General features: G+C 37.3%; 1 protein-coding gene across 5 annotated transcripts in view; it reads right to left on the minus strand.

Moving 5' to 3' along the window:
- Nucleotides 1–25,809, minus strand: part of TP53BP1 (tumor protein p53 binding protein 1) — a 92,953-nt gene that overhangs the window by 62,510 nt on the left and 4,634 nt on the right. For all 5 annotated transcript variants that reach the window (XM_017665211.3, XM_017665212.3, XM_017665209.3 and 2 more), the window contains exons 5-11: nt 22,451–22,566; nt 21,740–21,898; nt 21,272–21,401; nt 19,836–20,002; nt 18,439–18,565; nt 17,583–17,677; nt 14,761–14,966 (exon numbers count right to left, since the gene is read on the minus strand). In XM_017665211.3, the coding sequence (XP_017520700.3) occupies nt 14,761–14,966; nt 17,583–17,677; nt 18,439–18,565; nt 19,836–20,002; nt 21,272–21,401; nt 21,740–21,898; nt 22,451–22,566 (1,000 nt within the window). The remainder of the gene's footprint in view (nt 1–14,760; nt 14,967–17,582; nt 17,678–18,438; nt 18,566–19,835; nt 20,003–21,271; nt 21,402–21,739; nt 21,899–22,450; nt 22,567–25,809) is intronic.

The raw sequence follows: 25,809 nt of genomic DNA on the forward strand, positions 1-25,809 counted from the left end.
CACCATGACCAAGTGGGATTCATCCCAGGGATGCAAGGATGGTACAACATTCGAAAATCCATCAACATCATCCACCACATCAACAAAAAGAAGGACAAAAACCACATGATCATCTCCATAGATGCTGAAAAAGCATTCGACAAAATTCAACATCTATTCATGATAAAAACTCTCAACAAAATGGGCATAGAGGGCAAGTACCTCAACATAATAAAGGCCATATATGATAGACCCACAGTTAACATCATACTGAACAGTGAGAGGCTGAAAGCTTTTCCTCTGAGATCGTGAACAAGACAGAGATGCCCACTCTCCCCACTGTTATTCAATGTCGTACTGGTAGTCCTAGCCATGGCAATCAGACAAAACAAAGAAATACAAGGAATCCAGATTGGTAAAGAAGAAGTCAAACTGTCACTATTTGCAGATGACATGATATTGTACATAAAAAACCCTAAAGACTCCACTCCAAACTACTAGAACTAATATCATAATTCAGCAAAGTTGCAAGATACAAAATTAACACACAGAAATCTGTGGCTTTCCTATACACCAACAATGAACTAATAGAAAGAGAAATCAGGAAAACAATTACATTCACAATAGCATCAAAAATAATAAAATACCTAGGAATAAACCTAACCAAGGAAGTGAAAGACCTATACCCTAAAAACTACAAGACACTCTTAAGAGAAATTAAAGAGGACACTAACAAATGGAAACTCATCCCATGCTCCTGGCTAGGAAGAATTAATATCGTCAAAATGGCCTTCCTAACCAAAGCAATATACAGATTCAATGCAATCCCTATCAAATTACCAACAGCATTCTTCAATAAACTGGAAGAAATAGTTCAAAAATTCATATGGAACCGTCAAAGACCCTGAATAGCCAAAGCAATCCTGAGAAGGAAGAATAAAGTAGGGGGCTCTTGCTCCCCAACTTCAAGTTCTACTACAAAGCCACAGTAATCAAGACAATTTGGTACTGGCACAAGAAAAGAGCCACAGACCAGTGGAAAAGAATAGAGACTCCAGACATTAACCCAAACATATATGGCCAAATAATATTTGATAAAGGAGCCATGGACATACAATGGGGAAATGAGTCTCTTCAATAGATGGTGCTGGCAAAACTGGACAGCTACATATAAGAGAATGAAACTAGATCACTGTCTAAACCCATACACAAAAGTAAACTCCAAATGGATCAAAGACCTGAATGTAAGCCATGAAACCATAAAATTCTTAGAAAAACACATAGGCAAAAATCTAATGGACATAAACATGAGTGACTTCTTTATGAACATATCTCCCCGGGCAAGGGTAATAAAGGCATAAATGAACAAGTGAGACTATATCAAGCTAAAAAGCTTCTGTACAGCAAAGGACACCACCAATAGAACAAAAAGGTAACCTAAAGTATGGGAGAACATATTCATAAATGACAGATCCGATAAAGGACTGACATCCAAAATATATAAAGAGCTCACACGCCTCAACAAACAAAAAGCAAACAATCCAATTAAAAAATGGGCAGAGGAGCTGAATTGACAGTTCTCCAAAGAAGAAATCCAGATGGCCAACAGGCACACGAAAAGATGTTCCACATCACTAATCATCAGAGAAATGCAAACTAAAACCACAATGAGATATCACCTCACACCAGTAAGGATCGCCATCATCGAAAAGACAAACAACAACAAATGTTAGCGAGGTCGTGGAGAAGGGGAACTCTACTACAGTGCTGGTGGGAATGTAAACTAGTTCAACCATTGTGGAAAGCAGTATGCAGGTTCCTCAGAATGCTCAAAATAGAAATACCATTTGACCCAGGAATTCCACTTCTAGGAGTTTACCCTAAGAATACAGCACTCCAGTTTGAAAAAGACAGATGCACCCCTATGTTTATCGCTGCACTATGTATAATAGCCAAGATATGGAAGCAACCTAAATGTCCATGAGTAGATGAATGGATAAAGAAGATGTGGTACATATACACAATGGAATATTACGCAGCCATAAGAAAAAAACAGATCCTACCATTCGCAACAACATGGATGGAGCTAGAGGGTATTATGCTCAGTGAAATAAGCCAAGCGGAGACGGACAAGTACCAAATGATTTCACTCCCATGTGGAGTATAAGAACAAAGGAAAACCGAAGGAACAAAACAGCAGCAGAATCACTGAACCCAAGAATGGACTAATAGATACCAAAGGGAAAGGGACAGGGGACGATGGATGGGAAGGGAGAGATAAGGGCAGGGAAAAAGAAAAGAGGGCATTGCGATCAGCATGTATAGTGTGTGGGGGGCATGCGGAGGGCTGCGCAACACAGAGAAGACAAGTAGTGATTTTACAGCATCTTACTACGCAGATGGACAGTGATTGTGAAGGGGTATGTAGGGGGGACTTGGTGCAGGGGGAACCTAGTAAACATAATGTTCTTTCTGTAATTGTAGATTAATGATACCAAAATAAAATAAATAAAATAAAATAAAATTTTAAAAAAACAGTGACTACTCCACAGACGAGAAAATTTACCCCCAAAAACTATTATTAAGCTCTTAAGGGAGCTAATAATAATATAGTAATAAGACAGTATACCTATACCACAAGACAAAATGCTTTTGTGCAGAGAAAAAGACAACATTCAGAGAAAAAAAGTTTATTAAAAACCCAGAAGTAGAAATTATTAATGTTAGAAATGTTAGAAGATGGTATCTATATATGAGGGAAATAAAAACATACATCCACACAAAAACCTGTGCACAACCATACATAGCAGCATTATTCACAATAGCCAAAAAGGGAAAACAACCCTACTGTCCATCAACTGGTGAATGAATAAAATGTGGTGTGTGTGCATACACACACACACACACACACAATGTAGGCATATACATACCATTATTCAGAATAAAAAGGATGAAGTTCTGATACATCATAACATGGGTGAAACTGAGAAAACATTATGCTAAATGAAAGAAATCAATCACAAAAGGCCACATATTACAAGAAATGTCCAGAAGAGGCAAATCTACAGACACAAAGTAGAATACTGGTTGATTAGGGATGAGGAGGGAAGAAATGGGAGTGACTATTAACGGACAGGGGTCTTTGGTGGGCAAGTGAAGAAAAGTTCTAAAATTAGATTGTGGTGAATAACTACACAGCTTTGTGAACATACTAAAAGCCACTGTATTTTACACTTTGAAAGGGTGAACAATATAATGTATGAATCACATCTCAATAAAGCTGTTGAAAAAGAAAAAGGCTAGTGGAGAGAATCACCGAGAAAGTTCAACAAAAACACAGACGGCAACTAGAACACAAAATAAGAAAATGACAGGGCTGCTCAAGGAGTTTCAACATCCAAACAGGCTTAAAAAAAGAAAAGGAAGGGTGGAGCCAAGATGGTGGCATGAGTAGAGCAGTAGAATTCTCCTCCCAAAACCACATGTATTTATGAAAATACAACAAAGACAACTCTTCCTAGAATAGAGACCAGAGGACACAGGACAACATCCAGACCACATCCACACCTGCGAGAACCCAGCACCTCGCGAAGGTGGTAAGATACAAACCCCGGCCCGGTGAGTCCCGAGCGTTCCTCCCCCCAGCTGCTGGCGGGAGGAGAGAGGTCTGACCAGGAGGGAGAAGGAGCCCAGGACTGCTGAACACCTAGCCCAGCCATCTGGACCAGAGTGCAGACACAGTGCAAGCGCGGGGCCCTGGATACTAGGGAAACAGGGCAGCAAGACTGGTGAGCGAGTCCCTGAGGCCGGCACCGGAGAACAAAGAAAAGCGAGTGGCTTTTTATTTTTATTTTTTTTTCGCGAGTGCTTTTTGGAAGTCTTAAAGGGATAGGGACCCCAATACTAGGGAAACAGGGCAGCAAGACCGGTGTGCAGGTGCCTGAGGCCGGCACCTGAGGACAAACAAAAGCGAGTGGCTTTTGTTGTTGTTGTTGCTGTTGTTTTGTTTTGGTGAGTGATTTTTGGAAGTCTTATACGGACAGGGCGGGACACTTAGTCCAGAGGCAGGGAATCTAGGGATCTCTGGGCACTCTAATCCCCTGGGCAGCAGGGAGCATGGAGGCCCCTCACGAAGATAAACAGCCTCCTGGCCATTTCCACTTCGACGTGGCTCGGCCATATCGGAGCAGCAGCCCGAGGCAGGCCATACCCAGAGCAACAGCGGAGATAAACTCCATAGCGGCCGGGCAAGAATCAGAAGCCCCATCTGCACGCAGCTGCCCAGCACAAGCCACTAGAGGTCGCTGTTCTCCCAGGAGAGGAAGGCCACAAACCAAAAAGAAGGGATGTTCTCCCAGCTGTCACTTGTGCCAGCTCCACAAACGATCTCTATCGCCATGAAAAGGCAAAACTACAGGCAAACCAAGATCACAGAGACAACACCAGAGAAGGAGACAGACCTAACCAGTCTTCCTGAAAAAGAATTCAAAATAAAAATCATAAATATGCTGACGGAGATGCAGAGAAAAATGCAAGAGCAATGGGATGAATGAAGTCCGGAGGGAGATCACAGATGCCAGGAAGGAGATTACAGAAGTAAAACAAACGCTGGAAAGATTTATAAGCAGAATGGATAAGATGCAACAGACCATTGATGGAATAGAAACCAGAGAACAGGAACATATAGAAGCTGACATAGAGATAGATAAAAGGATCTGCAGGAATGAAACAATATTAAGAGAATTGTGTGACCAATCCAAAAGGAACAATATCTGTATTACAGGGGTACAAGAAGAAGAAGAGAGAGAAAAAGGCATAGAAAGTGTCTTTGAAGAAATAATTGCTGAAAACTTCCCCAAATTGGGGGAGGAAATAATCAAACAGACCACGGAAATAAACAGGACTCAAAACAGAAAGGACCCAAGGAGGACAACACCAAGACACATAATAATTAAAATGGCAAAGATCAAGGACAAGGAAAGAGTTTTAAAGGCAGCTAGAGAAAAAAAGGTCACCTATAAAAGAAAACCCATCAGGCTATCATCACATTTCTTGACAGAAACCTTACAGGCCAGAAGAGAATGGCACGATATATATAATGCAATGAAACAGAAGGGCCTTCAACCAAGGATACTGTATCCAGCACGATTATCATTTAAATATGATGGAGGGATTAAACAATGCCCAGACAGGCAAAAGTTGAGGGAATTTGCCTCCCACAAACTACCTCTACAGGGCATCTTACAGGGACTGCTCTAGATGGGAGCACTCCTAAAAAGAGCACAGAACAAAACTCCCAACATATGAAGAATGGAGGAGGAGGAATAAGCAAGGGAGAGAAGAAAAGAATCTCCAGACAGTGTATATAACAGCTCAATAAGCGAGCTAAGTTAGGCAGTAAGATACTAAAGAGGCTAAACTTGAACCTTTGGTAACCACGAATTTAAAGCCTGCAATGGCAATAAGTACATATCTTTCAATAGTCACCCTAAATGTAAATGGACTGAATGCACCAATCAAAAGATACAGAGTAATAGAATGGATAAAAAAGCAAGACCCATCTATATGCTGCTTACAAGAAACTCACCTCAAACCCAAAGACATGCACAGACTAAAAGTCAAGGGATGGAAAAACATATTTCAGGCAAACAACAGCGAGAAGAAAGCAGGGGTTGCAGTACTAATATCAGACAAAATAGACTTCAAAAGAAAGAAAGTAACAAGAGATAAACAAGGACACTACATAATGATAAAGCGCCCAGTCCAACAAGAGGATATACCCATTCTAAATATATATGCACCCAACACAGGAGCACCAGCATATGTGAAACAAATACTAACAGAACTAAAGGGGGAAATAGACTGCAATGCATTCCTTTTAGGAGACTTCAACACGCCACTCACCCCAAAGGATAGATCCACCAGGCAGAAAATAAGTAAGGACACGAAGGCACTGAACAACAGAGTAGGACAGATAGACCTAACAGACATGTATAGAACTCTACATCCAAAAGCAACAGGATATACATTCTTCTCAAGTGCACATGGAACATACACCACAATAGACCACATACTAGCCGACAAAAAGAGCCTCAGTAAATTCCAAAATACTGAAATTCTACCAACCAATTTTCCAGACCACAAAGGTATAAAACTAGAAATAAATTCTACAAAGAAAACAAAAAGGCTCACAAACACATGGAGGCTTAACAACATGCTACTGAATAATCAATGGATCAATGAACAAATTAAAATAGAGATCAAGGAATATATAGAAACAAATGACAGCAACAACACAAAGCTCCAACTTCTGTGGGACGCAGCGAAAGCAGTCTGAAGAGGAAAGTATATAGCAATCCAGGCACACTTGAAGAAGGAAGAACAATCCCAAATGAATAGTCTAACATCACAATTATGGAAACTGGAAAAAGAAGAACAAATGAGGCCTAAAGTCAGCAGAAGGAGGGACATAATAAAGATCAGAGAAGAAATAAACAAAATTGAGAAGAATAAAACAATAGCAAAAATCAATGAAACCAAGAGCTGGTTCTTTGAGAAAATAAACAAAATAGATAAGCCTCTAGCCAAACTTATTAAGAGAAAAAGAGACTCAACACAAATCAACAGAATCAGAAATGAGAACGGAAAAATCACAACAGACTCCACAGAAATACAAATAATTATTAAAGACTACTATGAAAACCTATATGCCAACAAGCTGGAAAACCTAGAAGAAAGGGACAACTTCCTAGAAAAATACAACCTTCCAAGACTGACCAAGGAAGAAACACAAAAGTTAAACAAACCAATTACGATCAAAGAAATTGAAACGGTAATCAAAAAACTACCCAAGAACAAAACCCCCTAGGCCAGACGGATTTACCGCAGAATTTTATAAGACACACAGAGAAGACATAGTACCCAATCTCCTTAAACTTTTCCAAAAAATAGAAGAGGAAGGAATACTCCCAAACTCATTCCACGAAGCCAACATCACCCTAATACCAAAACCAGGCAAAGACGCCACCAAAAAAGGTTATAGACCAATATCCCTGATGAATGTAGATGCAAAAATACTCAATAAAATACTAGCAAACCGAATTAAAAAATATATCAAAAGGATCATACACCATGACCAACTGGGATTCATCCCAGGGATGCAAGGATGGTACAACATTCGAAAATCCATCAACATCATCCACCACATCAACAAAATGAAAGACACAAACCACATGATCATCTCCATAGATGCTGAAAAAGCATTTGACAAAATTCAACATCCATTCATGATAAAAACTCTCAACAAAATGGGTATAGAGGGCAAGTACCTCAACATAATAAAGGCCATATATGATAAACCCACAGCCAACATTATACTGAACAGCGGAAAGCTAAAAGCTTTTCCCCTGAGATCGGGAACAAGACAGGGATGCCCACTCTCCCCACTGTTATTTAACATAGTACTGGAGGTCCTAGCCATGGCAATGAGACAAAACAAAGAAATACAAGGAATCCAGACTGGTAAAGAAGAAGTTAAACTGTCACTATATGCAGAAGACATGATATTGTACATAAAAAACCCTAAAGACTCCACCCCAAAACTACTAGAACTGATATTGGAATGCAGCAAAGTTGTAGGACACAAAATTAACACACAGATATCTGTGGCTTTCCTATATACTAACAATGAACAAATAGAAAGAGAAATCAGGAAAACAATTCCATTCACCATTGCATCAAAAAGAATAAAATTCCTAGGAATAAACCTAACCAAAGAAATGAAAGATCTATACCCTGAAAACTACAAGAAACTCTTAAGAGAAATTAAAGGGGACAGTAACAAATGGAAACTCATCCCATGCTCGTGGCTAGGAAGAATTAATATCATCAAAATGGCCATCCTGCCCAATGGAATATACAGATTCAATGCAATCCCTATCAAATTACCAGCAACATTCTTCAATGAACTGGAACAAATAATTCAAAAATTCATATGGAAATACCAAAGACCCCGAATAGCCAAAGCAATCCTGAGAAAGAAGAATAAAGTAGGGGGGTTCTCACTCCCCAACTTCAAGCTCTACTATAAAGCCATAGTAATCAAGACAATTTGGTACTGGCACAAGAACAGAGCCACAGACCAGTGGAACAGATTAGAGACTCCAGACATTAACCCAAACATATATGGTCAATTAATATTTGATAAAGGTGCCATGGACATACAATGGGGAAATCACAGTCTCTTCAATAGATGGTGCTGGCAAAACTGGACAGCTACATGTAGGAGAATGAAACTGAACCATTGTCTCACCCCATACACAACAGAAAATTCAAAATGGATCAAAGACCTGAATGTAAGTCATGAAACCACAAAACTCTTAGAAAAAAACATAGGCAAAAACCTCTTAGACAAAAAAAAAAAACAAAAAAAAAAACCTCTTAGACATAAACATGAGTGACGTCTTCTTGAACATATCTCCCTGGGCAAGGAAAACAACAGCAAAAATGAACAAGTGGAACTACATTAAGCTGAAAAGCTTCTGTACAGCAAAAGACACCATCAATAGAACAAAAAGGTACCCTACAGTATGGGAGAATATATTTGTAAATGACAAATCTGATAAAGGCTTGACATCCAAAAATATATAAAGAGCTCACACACCTCAACAAACAAAAAACAAATAATCCAATTAAAAAATGGGCAGAGGAACTGAACAGACAGTTCTCCAAAAAAGAAACAGATGGCCAACAGATACATGAAAAGATACTCCACATTGCTAATTATCAGAGAAATGCAAATTAAAACTACAATGAGGTATCACCTCACACCAGTAAGGATGGCTGCCATCCAAAAGACAAACAACAACAAATGTTGGCGAGTTTGTGCGGAAAGGGGAACCCTCCTACACTGCTGGTGGGAATGTAAATTAGTTCAGCCATTGTGGAAAGCAGTATGGAGGTTCCTCAGAATGCTCAAAATAGAAATACCATTTGACCCAGGAATTCCACTTCTAGGAGTTTACCCTAAGAATGCAGCACTCCAGTTTGAAAAAGACAGATGCACCCCTATGTTTATCACAGCACTATTTACAATAGCCAAGAAATGGAAGCAACCTAAGTGTCCATCAGTAGATGAATGGATAAAGAAGATGTGGTACATATATACAATGGAATATTACTCAGCCATAAGAAAACAAATCCTACCATTTGCAACAACATGGATGGAGCTAGAGGGTACTATGCTCAGTGAAATAAGCCAAGCAGAGAAAGAGAAATACCAAATGATTTCACTCATCTGTGGAGTACAAGAACAAGGGAAAACTGAAGGAACAAAACAGCAGCAGAATCACAAAACCCGAGAATGGACTAACAGGTACCAAAGGGAAAGGGACTGGGAGGATGGGTGGGTAGGGAAGGGTAAGGGGTGGGGGAAGAAGAAAGGGGGTATTACGATTAGCATGCATAATGGAGGTTGGGAGAAAGGGGAGGGCTGTACAACACAGAGAAGACAAGTAGCGATTCTAAAACATTTTGCTAAGCTGATGGACAGTGACTGTAAAGGGGTTTCTGGGGGGGACCTGGTATAGGGGAGATCCTAGTAAACATAATATTCTTCATGTAATTGTAGATTAATGATAATAAAAAAATAAAAGAAAGGGGGATTACTCCCTGATAGGATAAAACTAACTGTAAATCAACAATTAAAGCATGCTTTAAATATCCTTAATTTTGGTCATTTAAAGGGTGTCAGATGATCAGCTACGGAAGTACATTTTTCTGATAATATTCCTTTCTCTTAAAAAAAAAAAAAGCATTTCCTGTGTGGTGATCTCCAATAAGTTCTTCACAATGATATAAAGGGCATATCAAAGTGTGGGCAAAGGGTTTGTTTGTGTTTATACAGAGGATCAAAGCCTAATTTGGCTAACCAGAAAACGAATTAAGATATGATATGCAGAAGAACTTCCAACATCAACATTCTCTGGAAGAGTCATTCCAGAAGACGAACATCAAAAAACTTCAACAAAGATCCTGGCACTGTTGCTGTTGTAGCTGCATTCATCCCACCAGTTCCTGGACTTGCCACTGGAATGAAGAAGGAGATATCTAAGCTGGCCTGTGCATACAGTAAAACAATAAATTTGACTGGATCTATACTGTCAGAACTCAACCAAGAATTAGGAGAAGTGCAAGTAGCAGCGCTCCAAAATCTTGCGACTACAGACTATCTACTGTTATAAGAACATATGGGATGTGAACAGTTCCCAGGAATGTGTTGTTTTAATTTGTCTGATTAATTTGTCTCAAAATATTCAAATTCAGTTAGGCAATATCCATCATATCACTGACAAGTTTTCACAAATGCCTAGGGTGCCTAACTGGTTTTCTTGGTTTCACTGGAGATGGCTGGTAATTGTAGGTCTGCTTTGGTTATGTAACTGTATTCCTATTGTTAATGTGTGTATGCAATTTAATTAGTAGTTTAAAACCTATACATGCTTATGTTACTCTACAAGAAGATATGTCAAAGAAATAATCAATCTTTCCATGTTTCCTTCCATCTGCTACTTCTATAGCTTTTCTTCTTCCTTCCTAATTACAACCTTTAAGTAGAATTCGTGCCGCATAACAATCTTAACGAGTATCATAATTCTTCCAAGTGGTAAAGATACCTCAAGACAAATGCTGGGCATAAAAGCCACAGGGCATAAATCTGCAAAGAAGTAAAAAGCTAACCTTTTCAAACAATATTGCTTCTCTCTCACTTACCAACTTTACATTTTCCTGTATGGCCCCAGAAGATGGCTGGTTAGCCAGAGACGGGTAAGATTCCTCAAGGAAGGAACAACCTAAGACAGGCACAGTCGCAGGGGGGCCATCAGGTGAGAAATTGGGGATCAACAGAGGTGAGGCTTAGAACCCCACCCCCCCATTTTGAGAGAAATCTTCTGCATCCGTGGATGTTTTGTTGTCCTTGTCTAGCTTGGATTAATACTTAGTCTATAGGCACACACCTGATCATCTACATTTGCCCTCTTACAGCAGTAAATTATGTTTTCTACCTTTATCTTGCATCTACCTACCACTTCAGCATTTTATTAAAAATAATAATAATAATAACAATAATAAGGGAGAAATGTGGGATTCACATATAAATCAAGTATAAAAATCAAACGAATATTCATATTTGACGTGATTGTTTATAGTTCATAATGCGTGATCAAAATCAAAAGTTTCTGTGATGACTGCCCTTGCACTGTTCACCATGTAAGAACTTATTCACTGTGTAAGAATTTGTTCACCATAGAAGAACTTGTTCATTATGCTTAAGAAGATTGGAGACTGTTGAGAACTAGGCTTGGGGTTGATTAATGATTGTGCATTGAGTCCCCTATACAGAATTTTATTGTTGTTAACAACCATTTGATCAATAAATATGAGAGATGCCCTCTCAAAAAGAAAAAAAAAAAGAAAGGGAAGAAATTAATTAAGTGTCCCTGAACTGAAACTAAGTCTCTAGATTAAGAGGGCTTACCATCTGTCCAATACAATGCAAACAGACCTATGCCAAGGGTCTGGAAATTTCAGAACACTGGGGACAAAGAGAAAATGCGACAAGATTCTAGTAAGGAATAGAACAGCTCACATACTGAAGATCAGAATCAGACTGGCCACACATTTCTCAAGAGCAACACTGGAAGTTTGAAGACAGTGGAGCAATGCAATGCCTTCAAAAGTTTTAAGGAAAATTATTTCCAATGTAGTATTCTATACTCCTAACAAACTACGAATTAAGTATGAGTAGAGAGTATACTGCTAAAGAATGTCCTTCACCAAAATCGGGGAGCAAGCAGCAAGAAGACATGGAACCAAAGAAGAATTCAACACAAAGACAGTTAAGGACAATCTCCAAGGACTACAGCGAAAGGGAGGTGACAGTTATGTAGCATGCACAGAAGGCAACAATATAGATTAGAACTCAGGAGGCTACACGAGGTTTCTCCAGACTCCTAGGCATCTCGAAAGGAGTTTTTTACAACTGGTAGGGAGCCTAGGGTTGATGTAATGAGGAAACGAAACAAGAAAGACACTTACCAATTCCAGAGAAAACAAGAAATTAGGCAAAACATAAAAAAATAACCATATTCCACAGACTCTGCTGTGAATACTTTTTATAATAATAGTGTTCCTGACAATGTAAACTCAGTAATGATTTAAAGAAAATTATGATGTAACTATACTGGGAAGATGGGGAAATAGCTAAAAAAAATTTTTAAAGAATATATGGAAATACGATTTTAATATAGTTGGAAAGGTAAGTAACAAAAAGCTTAAGGAATTGAAAGTACAGTTCATATATATAAACTTTTTTAACCTTCACAACTACCCTATGAGGTAGGCAGTATCAAATCCCCATTTGACTTGATGAGGAAACTGAGGCTCAGTTTCAATTGGTTGCAAAGGCTATAAAGGCAAAGCTAGGGGTAAGTCTAAGAAATTCTGACTCTCATGTCCTTATTCTTAACCTCTCCACCAAATCATTTATAATAATTTACATAAAATAGAATTTCCAACAAAATGCACAAGTTTTAAAATCCAGAAAACAATTAAATTTCTTTCTTCCTACTGCCTCCTCCACACTAAATTTGTGGTATATTTCATTACTATTCATTTTGAAATATAAACTTTTGTTGCAACACCTGCATACTGAAAGGCCTAAAAGAAGTGCTCCCAGTAACACTAAAATAATTCCCCTACATAAGGTTTTACTAGAATAGGCATTTAGACTGAACATACAGTAACTTAGATTTAGTTAAGGATTCTTCAAATCACTACAAATGAATTTTTTTTAATATTAAAATTTTTAATTATTCAAATGAGATGTGTTACTGTTCCTTTGCTTTTAGAAGAAATGAACCTCTCATGTGAAAAGTAAAAACCATCTTGATGCCGTTGGTATAGGAATGATTAATTAAATTATGATACTGCTGACAGAAATATTACACAAGTTTTGAAAGAACTTGTATGGACTTAGTATGAAGATGATTTAACACTGAAAATCATTATGATGCAATGTTAACTAGAAAAAGGTTAAAGTTACGTTCACTATAAAAAATTTTATTATATTTTTTATAAAGTAGGCAAGGGGAAAGACAAAAATGACAGTAGTAGTTGCATTAAGTTAGAATAATGATTACGTCCCCTTTCAATCTTACAGTAACATTTTGAAAAAGTTTGAAGACATAGTACAAAACTTAAATAGTACATAAAGATGTTAGGAGACTCCAGAAATGTGTGAAAACTAAATCGTGATGACAGTTGCCCAACTCTGTAAATTTACTAAAATATTACTAAACTATACACTTAAAATGAGTGAATGTTATGGTTTAGAAAGTATACTTCAATAAAGATTTTTTTTGACATATAAACATTTATAGGTATATAAGCACTTATAATTGTTATGATTTCCTGCTGAGTTTTTTGCATTTTGAAAAATTCCTATTTATCTCTATTAATACTCTTTGCCTTGATATCTGTTTTATGGTTTATTTGTATGGTATATCTTTATCTTTAAAGTATATCTCTTATAGATAATAAACAGTCAGATCTGGCTTTTTTTTTTTAATCCGTTTTGATCTTTTCTGTTTCCAATACTGTCTAGAACTTTCTGTAATGATACAAATGTTCTAAATCTGCTCTATCCAATATGGTAGCCACTATCCACATGTGGTTATCAAGCACTTGAAATGTAGCCAGTGTAACTGAGAATCTGAATTTTTAATTATATTTAATTTCAATTAATTAAAGTTTAAATATTCACATGTGGTAATGGCAAACACATCAGACAGCACAGGTTTGGTTCATTAACTATTCATTCATTCATTCATCATTAATATACACTTACATGAGCAACATTGTGGTTATTAGATTCCTCCCATTATCAAGTCCCCAACCACATACCCCATTATAGTCACTGTCCATCAGCATAGTAAGATATTGTAGAATCACTACTTGTCTTCTCTGTGCTGTACTGCCTTCCCCATACCCCCACCATGTTATGTGTGCTAATCGTAATGCCCCTTTTCTGCCTTATCCCTCTCTTCCCACCCATCCTCCCCAGTCCCTTTCCCTTTGATAACCGTTAGTCCATTCTTGGGTTCTGTGAGTTTGCTGCTGTTTTGTTCCTTCAGTTCTTGCTTTGTTCTTATACTCCACAGATGAGTGTAATCATTTGGTACTTGTCTTTCTCCGCCTGGCATACTTCACTGAGCATAATCCCCTCCAGCTCCATCCATGTTGTTGCAAATAGTAGGAACTGTTTTCTTCTTATGGCTGAATAATATTCCATTGTGTATATGTACCACATCTTCTTTATCCATTCATCTACTGATGGACACTTAGGTTGCTTCCATTTCTTGGCTATTGTAAATAGTGCTGTGATAAACATAGGGGTGCATCTGTCTTTTTCAAACTGGAGTGCTGCATTCTTAGGGTAAACTCCTAGAAGTGGAATTCCTGGGTCAAACAGTATATCTATTTTGAGGAACCTCCATACTGCTTTCCACAATGGTTGAAATAATTTATATTCCCACCATGAGTGTAGGAGGGTTCCCCTTTCTCCACATCCTCACCAACATTTGTTGTTGTTTGTCTTTTGGATGGTGGCCACCCTAACTGGTGTGAGGTGCAATCTCATTGTGGTTTTAATTTGCATTTCTAATAAAGTTGTTTTTTAAATAAAAGATATTAGCAGGAAAAAACTCCTTCTAAAATACTCACATGAGAAAACTCAGGCTGGGATGGGATAGGAATTGACCCAGGAGTGAAGGCCGGTGTGCTCTGAGATACTGGTGTAGAGACCTGTGGTGAAACAGTGGGCTCAGGGGGCAGAAGTGGGTTTTCTATCTCCACTGGTTCATGATCTTGGAGTTTCTTTTGAAAAGACTGTCCTCCTTCAGAGAACACCGACATGTCCATTGGCTCATCTGGTTTAAAACAGGAAAAACAAATCAAGAAATAAGCATTCATCAATAGTACTCATGTTTCAATACCATTAATGACAATTGTGTTATAGAAATACACATTCCTAAAAAAATAGTGACCTAATGTTTCAGAAAAGCTGACAGATCAATAGTAGATTGAGTCCTAGAAATCTACCAATACTTTTTTCCTCTGGGACAAGGGAAGTCCGCACTCCTAAAATACTCACATATAAATTAAAATGGGGTTCATCTAGGGATACCCACCCATCCATATGAAATATTAAATTAACTTGGCTCCTCTGCATCCCTTTTCTGATTAGCTCAGGTTTTCACATTTTGCATAGCAATGCCTAGATTAATGGCACCTAATTTAACCATCATATATACTCTGCTATAGGCCTTGAAAGGCAGTGAACTTGTTCATCACTCTAAATAAATACCTATTATTTATGAACTCATTATACTTGCATTAACACCGCCAAGTGCAGAAAAATGCCAGAACAAATACAGAGAAGAAAAAAAATCTATCAATGCCAATCAGCATTAATTCATCAAAGAACTAAGTACAAGACACTAATCCTACAACAAACTGCTCAGGAGGGTAACACACATACACACAAACTATTCCTTTCCCATAGTATACTCCCCACCTACAGGCTAAGAGGATCTTCCTCAGAGGCAGATAGTCATTTGATTCATCAACCATATTCCTTCTATCTTACCACCTCACTCAAACAGGCTTCCTCTAGACCACTCTCACAAGCTACTTATAGCACCAAGTTTTTCCCTACAATCCACATTGATGCTGCCAGTTACCTCCCATCTACCCTCTGCCCTTACTACTTAGGTTGACCTCAACCCACATTCCAATCTAATGCAAGATTCCAGATCTGTGCCCGAGACCCTTATACACTACCACAGCTGTGTTAAGTATTTTCACTATATCTTTTGATCTTTCTCACTATGACAAAGCACTTATTAGGATCAGCTGTTCTAAGCACTACATATAAAAAGACTTTAGGTTAATAACCTTAGCAAAAAATAAATAAATACAAACAGCATACACAGACCCACAGTTATGCATATATGAATTAAATCTAAAAGACAACTGACAAAGGAAAATGTTACATGAAAAAAGAACATTGAGTCATACACATAACATGACCCCAACTGTGTAAAGTTACTTATTTATACTTATACACAGAAAACATTCTGAAAGGAAGTATATCCAAATACTAACTATATCTGGATTGTGTTATCACAGCCAATTTTTATTTTCTTATTACATTCCTATATATTTTCCAAACTTCCTATAATAAGTACTGTATTTTCAACCAGAGAGAAAGCATTTTTAATACAATTATTTTTACAAATCCTCAATGTTTTTACACTACAGATAGAAGAAACAGTTCTAAGTACAAACCAAACTTGACTTGCATTAACAGGATTCACTTTTATTTTTTACGGAAGATACCACTTAATCACATTATGCTTAGAAAATCAGTAGTCTATTTGGATACCTACAACTGATTTCAAGAGAAACAGGCATATACAAACTATGTGGCAAAAGAAAATTTAAGGTTAAATTCTGTCATGGGCAAATTACACTTAGAAAACTGTTTTTTTATATATAGTATTTCTATATTTACATCATTCAGGAGCAGGGACAGCAGAATATCACAGGAAGCATAGAAACAACAGATAAGAGCAAAGACTCTGGAGGCAGCTGCCTGAGTTCAAATCCTGTCTCTATGAATTATTAGTTGTGTAATCTTTCTGTGCCTCCACTTCCTCATCTGCAAAATGAAGATAAAAAATGACACCTACTACTTGTTAGGATTATTGTGAGGATTCAATTATAACAGAGAGAAGTGCCTAGAACTACAAAGAAGCACACAAAACAGTACCTGGTATACACTAAGTGCTCAATAAATATTAGCTAGTATCATTACTGGTATGTGAAAGAATGAAAAGGAGAAAATCATGGAAGTTATTAGAAAAGGCTTTGCAGAAGCAGCTGGAATTTAGAAATATCTTGAATAGCTGGATAGGAGACAAGCACAAAGCAAAAGAAGTTTAGATGACAAGACAAATTAAGTAAAAAGGAAAACTTTCTTGTAAATAAAAGTAATGTGAATCACTAGATCCTCAAAGAAAGAAGTGAATGAAGTCAAAATTTCCAAAACCTAGTCCTAGACACTCTTTAGCTGAAAATTCTTTGATAATAACAAAAATCACCTATAAAAGATCAAAAAACAATTTTTGGTTCCCTCTCATCAACATATTAACATATTGCTGGAAACTACCAGGCCATTATAATAAATCCAGTTCTTTCTTCACTATACTGATTCGCTTTTAAAACTATAAAAATTTTCCCTTAAAGGTCTTTTTTTTTTAATTAAGTCAACAATACAAAATTCTTAGAAGAATCAGTGCTGAGAGAGCAAAGAACTGAGGCACACATCACATTAAGCCAAACCCTAAGGTTAGACAGATGTGAGTCCTACTAAACAGTTTGGGTCACAGTGTTCTGAAAGAGAAGGTAACAGTTCATTCTGCAAGGCAGAAGTGCTGCTCCTCTTCTAATCTGAGATTAACAGACAGATCTAGAGAGCTCACCTTTTCTCTCTTCTTGCTCTGTGGGACTGCTAGGAACGATAAAAGGGGTAGATCGGAAAGCATCAGGGGAAGGAGCAACAAGATCTGAGGAATTCCTTTATATAAAGAGAGAATCACAGGTTATTTTACCATAGCCACAGTTTTGAATTTCTGTTTTACTTTTTAATAGCACAAATACTTGAGTCATTCAGACAAATCTTATTAGCATCTCTCTCAAATAGCTACCTGAGACTGGTGAAGAGCCATAAATAACATTACAATACCTATTTCTCACACCAAACATATCCAAAGGTAGAATTTTTTTTTTAAGGGTAAAACCATATGATTATAAGAAAAAATGATCGGACACAAGGACATCATGACTGAAAAGCAGGATGAGGAAGTGCTAAAAAATAAATGTATATGCACACTTAAGACATAAAAATACTCCATTTCTTGCTTAGTATCAGAAAGATCATGCACTTAAAAAAAAAAAAAGCAAACGTCTTTGCTATAATGGAGAGAAATGCAACTACTGTCAACTCTATTATAACCTATTTTCCACCCCTATACTGTTAAATAAAAGGAACTTCTAGTCAAATGGAGGACCAGAATACTTGTATTGGATGTATTTTAGTCTCTAAATAACCAGGCAGTTTCTTCCTAGTGCAACCTTTGGGTTACTATTATAAAACCTCCCAATGGGAAAGCAGATCTACCTGCCTACAGTAATTCCACAAAGTTCTTACCCCCAAAATTCTAAAGCCTAGAGTTTCAAAAACAATTCTGGACTAGCAGATGCTTTTAACTCTACCTTAGTTCAAGACCCTCAGGCACATGTTTCCTTGGCGGAGCTATTTTAGGCTTGCTTACTTACGTGGAAAGACTCTCCTGAACAAGGGACCTCTGACCAGAGAGCTGCAAGAGGTGCAGAGTGGTGGCAGGTGTAGAAGCCAGAGAACATCCACCCTCTTCCCTTGAAGGAGTAGAGCAACCATCAGAAGCTACAGAAGAGAAAAAAAAATTCTAGTTGCAGTTACTTCTCAGATTGACATTACTGAATTGTGAAAAAAATAACTAGTACTACAAAAAGAGTAATATTTCTATTTCCACCCATGTTCCAAGAGGGCAGAAGCTGTTTTCTAATTGTAGTGCAATGCAATGCATGGACTGCAACACTAACACAAATCTTGAGTAACCATTAAACACCTGCCTCACTGCTAAATTATGGGTTTCCTTAATAAAGAGTGGACAAATTCCTTAGTCCTTTCTGTCATGATCAAAGCATGAAGAGGAAAAGCCAGAATCCTTATACCTCTGCTTGGCTATCCTTCCTTCTTGTGAAGCTTCTATTATAAAACAGCGTGTAAGCCTTTTATTCAAAGGTCTACGTAAGGTGAAGTAAAGCTAATGCCATGATGCAGATGGGAGAAGTCAAAACAATGCATATGACACCTGATGATTTGAATGCAGCAAACTTCACGGTTAGAACCTAGACCTCCTCAAAGGAGACAGAAAATACTAACACATTAGTAAAAGGACAGATGAGCAGTCATTACTGATTTATACTATGAAGAGTCTTGTTAGTCCCATGTCCTCAGCAATAAATAGATGGAGTATCAGCTGTATTAATCCCAGTATAAAGGAATTTCTTAAATAAAACCTTACAGCTTTAGTGAGGGGCCAAAAAAGACCAGTGACCCTCAAAGCATAGTAAAGGAATATAAGCTTCTCTTCTTCCTTCCCTACAACCAACTCATTATATTTTGCTGGTTATTACTAAAGCTTTCTGGCTTTGTGTGGTTGCAGAATGGGGAATTGGAGGGGGTTAAAAAATTGTGAAACAAATGCCACTCTACTCTTCTAAGTTTTATGTTCTTTCTGCTACATCCTAATTTCCTATTTCTGGTAGATGAACAGATGGACTGTTACCCATAACAATAAGAAAAACTTACACTTAACTACCACAACATTTAAGATTTGAAGACCTATGATGACAGAAATAGCTACTCTATCATTAATATTAAATTTACTATATCATTACTATTATTTCTCTATATCTCCATTTCTAAAAAAGAGAAAAAACTGTTAAAATGTAAATGGCAATCATTCCCAGAAAACTCTTCTCATTAATCAACTAGAAATTCCTTCCATATCACAAAAAAGTATGTATGCTTATAAAGTACCTTCTAACTGAAACAGTAGCCTCAGAACAGAAATAAAAGCTTAGATCTTTGGACAAGAGTAGCTACAGCAACTAATTACTCTTTGTACCTGTTTTATTGCTCTCGTCAAACAAGTCTTCCTGAGTTGACAAAACCTCAGGCTCTGGTGACTGCTGAATCTGTAGTCCACCTTCCAGAAGCTCTTGAGCAGATACTCGTTCTTTTGTTTCCATTGCAGCAAGAGATACTTTGGGATTAGAAGGCATATCCTCTGACCTAGGAAATTTATACCACCAGGAGAAAAAGTCGCTATATTCAAATGCTCTCACTTTTGAACTAAGAAGGCTTTCCTGTTTTGTGTTTTAAAATTCCAGGAGCTTTAGTCTACATAACTATTTATTGAAAGTGAAATAAGCTACCCTTTATGATGTAAAGCACTCAGCCCATTTCAAAGCCTGTCTCAGTCTCTCAAACAGAAATGCCTGTTTTGCAACTCCGCTCACTGCTAAACAGTATGATGCCCCATATTTCTGATGAGTGATTTAGGGATTTATGTTACATATGCTATTACCTAGACATGCATAAAGAATTCTGATGCAGACCATAATACCAGTCCTAGCAATGCCCTTCCATGAAAAGGGTTAGGGTGTAAATCACCCTCTGAACTATTGCAATGTACATTATCTTCTGCTACATTTTCCATTTTAATCAACCTAAGCCCCAAACAAAGACTCCTTCACACCAGTACCACTTCACACCACACCACATGTATGACACTCACTGCTGGCCCTTTTCCAGAGACTTAAGAGGTTCACCTACTCTACCATTCCCCCAGAGTAAACAGGATAGCAAACATAGCTAGAGCACAATAAAGAAAAGCCTAAACTTTGTCCAAGACCCTATTACCATGTCTACTAAAGTAACAAAACAATACTGAATATTTACTCATCTCCTCCCCCAAACTGGAAGCATCCCACCTTCCCTGACAAATCCAACTTGATGTTGACCAGAGGTACCATAGTTTTGTACACAATGCCACAGGTATAGCAGAAGAATATCTCCCAATTCACACCAAATTAAGGCCTAAAGGACTTGGGAAAAGAATGTCTTCCTGCATCTATACCATAACTAGAAGATGCAGGATACTTGAGGACCAAAAAAAATGTGGATGCTCAAGTATAGAAACAGCAGATTTTCAAATATAATATTCATGTGACCCTCATAACACTAGAAAGGCTAGGAATACCTCCCACAGAGAGACAGTGTCTTGACAAAGATTAGAAAAGAGGAGTGGCAACTAAAGATTAAGGAGTCATGCTTATAGTTATAGCATCAATGAGATGGCTTTGTAATATGCCTAAAGATAAGATGAGGACACAACGAGAATTCATAAATAATGTTTCCACTGGACCAGAAATATGCCATTAGTTACAAGGGGTAGGGGGGGACCAGCAAATTCTAAAAAGGTGTCCATCTGGCCAAGAGAAATGAGTATAAACCTACAGCAGCTGCACAAAAATACTTTCTGGAAAGAACATGGAATACCTTGTAGGTGGTGGATTTTGCTCTTCTACCACATGTACATCCTTGCTACGCTGTGCTGCCATGACGACATCCTTGCTGGCTTGTTCTGCCATGGGAATACCTTCATTGGCCTGTTCTTCATGCTTAATTACTTGAATTTTGAGAAGACAGGAAGGAGATACTTAATTTTTCAAAGTACTAGAAGCACTTTCAAATATTTTAAAAGCAAAGATTTTAGTAGAAAAAAGTCCAATCTGAAAATATATACAGGTATCATTCCACAAAGGAAACCAACCAGTAACTCACTTATAAGAAACCTTAATCTGCAAGCCTCAACTCACCTGCCTGACACCTAACTGTGCAACCTTACTGTATTAAGACTGTATTGATTTAGATTACTATACAATGTTCCAGGAAAAGAAGAACTAGCTCTAGAATGAAAGGGAAATGCTTATAAACAGCTCCAATTGCCAAAAACATGTTTCATACCAGTATTAGCATCCATATCAGATAGCCTAGCATAACCAGAGTTGGTGGTTACTGACTGTAGAGGCTCTTTGTCTACTTCATGTGACATAGTATGTTCTTCAACATCCTGGCTCTGGGAGAGTTCCAGAACTCCAAAGCCCAACTGTGATGAGGCAGGATCTAGAAACAAAAGCCCAAGAAATTAGGTATCATCCCACAATATTAAGCACTGTGCACAGTAATATCCCTTAGCAAAATGGTCATTCATGTCAAGTCCTTCTTCACATCAAAACTCTGCCCCCCAAAACTTTTCAAACTAAAATTAAGAATAAAAGCTCTAAAAGTGAAGGGGAAAAAGTATACTGAAGCAAAAATATTGTACACTACAAAACCCTGAAAGCACCTAATATAGATAGACTATGTCTACTTTCTGAATATGTACATAAACCATACATACACACACACAGCAATTCAGATTATACTTCTACCCCACAGGCATACATCCCAAAAATATTTGAAAAACAAATGTATACAAGAGGAGGAAAAGTTAATCTGCAGAAAAGGAGCTACATCATGAGCTACAAATTCCTGAACACCAAGTTAAGTGGAATATCTCAGGCAACTAGCAAATTTCTTAAAGACTGTCCTCAATTTAATGATGAGAAATCTATAACCTGATAAAAAGGAGAAGGGACTTAGAAATCTACTCTCCTGAAAGAGGAGTAAAGCTACCTTCAGCACCAAGGGAGTGTGTGGTATCATCTTCCTTCTCCTCCTTCTTCTCTTGCACCTCTTCTTCTTCCTCTTCCCCCACAGGAGGAGCAGATTCCACTGACGGCCCCAAAACACTACACGGCAGAAAGACACAATCATGGGTTCCCAAAGAGGCTGGGACACTTTGTTCAAAGCACTCTCTGAATTTTATCATTACTCCTTATAAACCAAGCACATTTTAAGCAAATTTGAAAAAGTAAAACACCTCATCCCATAGTGCTACTTTCTACAGAAAGCTCCTAAAGGGTTAACAACTCAAAACATTGTAGAATAAGCAATACAAATATTTAACAGAATAAAGGAACAAAAATACTTGAATTTTATCTTTCTCTGAAAGGATATGAGCAAGGATAGAAAAATCTTGCACATATATGTATATGACATCTTTGGCAAAATTGGGAAAATATGAATATGAACTCTATTATTAGGCATTATACAATATTTTACTAGGTATGATAAAGGTATTATTATATAGGTAATGGATTATTCTTAAGGGATGAATGCTCAAGTATTTAAGGAGAATCACAATGTCTGCAACTTAGTTTTAGATGACCCAGTCTCCCAAAAAAGTGTGTGTGTGTGTGTGTGTGTGTGTGTGTGTGTGTGTGTGTGTATGTGTGTGTGTGTGTGTGTGTGTGTGTGTGTGTGTGTGTATGTATACACATGCAGAGGGAGAACAAATGTGTACTACCCTTTCTTCTGTGGGTAAACTTTTAAAATAAAAAATTCAGGGAAAATATTAAGAATTTTAATTGTCATGTGAAATACGGTCATGTTGTTATGCAAAAAGGTCAGTAAACAAATTAACTTTTACTTTCCACATGTCAACTATAAAAAAGGAGGGAAAATATGCCAAAATGTTCACACACATTAGCCTCTGGGTGGCAGAATTATAGGTGACATTTTTGACTTCCTTGTAACTTTCTACACATACAGTATTTCATACAAAGACTATTAAGCGTTACTTTAATAAAGCATTAAAAGGTGAAAATATAAATTTTCAAAGTTGGGGACCATGACCCAAGGCAGGAAAAAAGGAACTAAGTAAAGATTTTCGCAAAAATAAACTGGGAAAGCCATATACCTGACCTTGGAAATACAGGGAAAGAAAATCCAAGAGCAAACAGAACAGAAAGTAGACAGGAGTAAAAGACTGCACACACCACACACCTTAGCTCTTCTCAGTCTATTTTAGTGGTTTTTCTTCAAGTCCCTGACCTCTAAATGCTGGTAGGCTCAGTGAGTTCTTAGACATCTTCCCCACATACACTCCCCTCCTTACTGATCTTATCCACTCATGGCTTTGAAGATCAAACAAATGCTTATGACTCTGCATTTTAAATCTCCAGCTTAAACCTTCCTCCTGAGCTCCAGATTTATACATCATCAGTTGCCTACAACTGGTTATTGATAAGGCAGATCAACTTCAACATGTCTTAAAACTGACCTCCTCCTGCAGTCTTTTCCATCTCAATTAAATAGCAACTCCATTCTCCTGGTTCTCAAACCAAAACCACGAATCACTGTTACCTCCTTCCTTTCTCTCATATACCACATCCAATCTGTCTTTGAATCTATTTTCAAAAATCCAGAATCTCACCACTCTTCATCCACTTCTACTGTGACCAGTCACTTTGCCACATTATTTCAAGTCTCCTAGTTGGTCTTCTGCCTCTGTCCTTGCTACCCCTTCAGTCTTTTTTTTAATTTATTTAAATAGCCTATTTTATTTTTTTGTTTCTCAACTTTATCAAAGTATAATCGACGAATAAAAATTGTACACCCTTCAGTATATTCTTGATTCAGCAATCAGAGTGATCCTGTTAAGATCTAAGTTAGATCGTATCATTCCTCTGCTCAGAATCCTTACATGCCCTCCTATCTCACAAAGTGTAACAGCCATATTCACAGTGACTCATAGGCCTTACATATTCTGATCCCATTTACTTCTCTTCTCCCACTCCTCTCAATCACTCCACTTCAGCCATGCTAACCTTCTTGCCATTCCTCAAATAATCCAGGTACACTCATGCCTCAGTGCCTTTGCAACTGCTGTTCTCTATGCACAGACTGCACTTATCCCAGATAACAGAGATCACTTAAGACTTTTAATGAAATGTAACAGTGCAGCATTCCCTAAGCGACCTTATCTAAACTTACAACTCCTTTGCTATTTCCTATCCCCTTTTTCTGATTTTTCTCTTCAGCACTTACCAGTGTCTAACATACTATATATTTGACTTATTTATCATGTATTGCTTTATCCCAAATAAGAATGTAAACTACATTACAGTCTGGGATTATCTCTTCTAATCACTTTGGATATCCGAAACTTAACAGTGCTTGACATATAGAAAATATTTAATAAATATTTGTAGAATGATTAGAAAAGGCTTGAAATTAAAAAAAAAAGAAAAGGCTTGAAATAAATCAGATTACAGACAAATAGTAGTACTAACATTGAACTTTTCTCCTCTGTCTAAAACTGATGGAAAAAGAAAACAAAGATTTAACTCTATTATTTAGAAGTACAAAAGTAGTCAGAAAAAGAACTAAAATTATTATTATAAAAAATTAGGAGAGTGTAGTTGTTATGAGTTAAATCTTCATCTTTCATAATGGAACTCATTTGTCTTAATTGAAAATAAGAAATGGCAGTATAATAGTGTTACTTAGTTTTACAACAGTATTAAGAGCTAGGAATATAATCTACCAAAGAAGTAAAAACACAAATACTTAAAAGAGGGTTGCCTCTGTGAAAGGGGACTAAAAATGGGAAAGGATACTATGCTTCTCATTACAAGCTCTTTTCAAAATAAATGATGTATTTATATTATTAAAAATATTTAACAGATTTTATCTCAAAATTAAACACCTGCTCTGGAAAAACCCTCTCAAGGAGCTGAAAAGAGAAGCTACAGAATGGGAAAAAATATTTGCATTCCGCATGTCCTACACAGAACTAGTATTGATAATATACAACAAATTCTCAAAACACAATAAAAACAAACAATCCAGTTAGACAGTAGGCAAAAAAGACATGAACAGACATTTCCTTGAAAAGGATGTACAGATGGCAAATAAGTACATGAAAAGATATTCAATGTCATTAGCCATTAGGGAACTGCAAATTAAAACCACAATGAGATATTACTACATACTTATCAGAATGGTTAAAATAAAAAAGTGACACCACCAAATGCTGGTGAGAATGAAGAGAAACTGGATCTTTCACACATTGCTAGTAGGACTATAAACATAGCCACTCTAGAAAACAGTGTGGCAGTTTTTTAAAAAACTAACATGCAACTACCATA

The sequence above is a fragment of the Manis javanica genome, chromosome 8 (assembly GCF_040802235.1).
Source record: "Manis javanica isolate MJ-LG chromosome 8, MJ_LKY, whole genome shotgun sequence".
NCBI classification, from domain to species: Eukaryota; Metazoa; Chordata; class Mammalia; order Pholidota; family Manidae; genus Manis; species Manis javanica.